General features: G+C 44.4%; 1 protein-coding gene across 2 annotated transcripts in view; it reads left to right on the forward strand.

The window, feature by feature from the left end:
- The first annotated feature begins 234 nt into the window (after positions 1 to 234).
- LOC308101810 (ADAMTS-like protein 1) overlaps positions 235 to 1,718 on the forward strand; it is a 137,642-nt gene continuing 136,158 nt past the window's right edge. For both annotated transcript variants that reach the window (XM_080451291.1, XM_080451292.1), the window contains exon 1: positions 235 to 522. In XM_080451291.1, the coding sequence (XP_080307417.1) occupies positions 463 to 522 (60 nt within the window). In that variant the 5' untranslated portion in view covers positions 235 to 462. The remainder of the gene's footprint in view (positions 523 to 1,718) is intronic.

Raw genomic sequence — 1,718 nt, forward strand, 5'->3', positions numbered from 1 at the left:
AGGTAGGCTAGTACAACAACTCCCATCGGTGAGTCGCATCTGCGAAGCAGCGCGCGCGCTGCTTAAATAAGGAGAGCAGCGGAGTGTTCCTTTAAGAATGTAAGGTGGGTGAGCCCTCTTTTCCACCGACGCGCGGCTGCCTGGGTATGCAAACATAAATTTAGCAACAACGTGTTTGCGGTGCAGAGGGGCAACAAAATATCTGGAAGCAAGCGACCGTGAAGTGTCATGTCGTCTCTCAAGCATTCTTTTATAATACCCCCCCCCCTCCTCCTCCTCCTCCCTCGTTTCTTCTGCAATCAGGCACTGAGACGCGCGGCGCAGCCAGAGTAGCAGAACCTGCTGCTTGTGTCCCCGTGTGACTGACTGACTGACTGACTGACTGAGTAGGACTGTGAGCTCTCTTATCCTCTCTGGACCCACACAGTTCTGTTCGGAGGAGGACGGTGACAACTCCCGGAGATGACCCGACTTGTGTTCTGCTGGACCGCTGGACTGGCTCTTCTGGCTGTCTGTGTGAAGGTAGGCTGCGCTTTCTTCAATATAAACGCAACTTTATCCTACTATCAATATCAGTTGCCTGTGGCTATATTATCTCTCTCACACACACTAGTCTACACCGGTGGTTCTCAAACTTTGTATTGGCCGCGCACCCCCACCTAAAAAAATATATTTTGTGCCAGGGACCTCCAGAAGTTAAACATGTAGATATTCAAAGATTTTCAAACGTTTTTATGATATAAAAAAATAAGGAAAATAGCAGATCTACAAGCTCATAGTGCTGCACGAAGCTATTTTTGAATAACCAAAGTATAACATATTGTTGAATTGTTGGTTTAAATGATTGTGACGTTATAATAAACACATTTTTCTGGGGACCCCCTGGTACCCCCACAAGGACCCCTGGGGGTCCCTGGACCCCACTTTGAGAACCACTACTACTACACCTAAGGACACGGCAGAGGCGTCATTCATTCCAGATTTGAGACATAATAACGTTTGTGTTGGGAAAGTTGACATTATTAGGCTACATGTGGGCAGATGGATTATTATAAATGAAACAAGAGGGGTAAAACCCAACCACTGTGTTATTCTGTGTGTTATTCTGTTCAGCAGGAAGGTGGAAAGAATCTACCACCTGTTGCTCTCAAATTAGGTGATCCTTTGTCTCACAGTTACACCTTTTGACATGACACGATGATTGACGATTGTTTGCTCTTTATTGTAGGCCAACACACACACCACTTACTACACTTACTACAGTCTAAGATAAGATAAACCTTTAGTGATACAGTGGGTGATTTAGGTGTCTCTTAACACCAATTGCAGTAAGCGTGAAAAATTGTCTGACACTGGACATCTTGCACTTGATCTGACTGAGTTAACATAATATGTGTACTCAATAAATATAAGAAAGTATAATCTATCACCAGTATCAGATGCGATGTCCATGTATAGTTCCAAGAAGATTATTGCACAGACTGTGAGGATTAGGTGGCCAATAGAGCAACAGAGTTGGAGCAGGTCCCAGGATGAATGATGATGGACAAGAGGCAGAGAATTGTTACACTGTAATTAACAATGTCACAGAAACAGGATTAGGCTATTTCAGGAGTTTTCAGTTTCTGTCTGGCTTGCATTGGATACTCCCCAACTTGATTTGTAATACTGGGAAAGACTGTGGGTCACCCTGTCAGAGGTCATGGGTTATTTATTGG

This window comes from Gymnoscopelus braueri (genome assembly GCF_963280865.1).
Source record: "Gymnoscopelus braueri genome assembly, chromosome: 15".
Lineage (NCBI taxonomy): Eukaryota > Metazoa > Chordata > Actinopteri > Myctophiformes > Myctophidae > Gymnoscopelus > Gymnoscopelus braueri.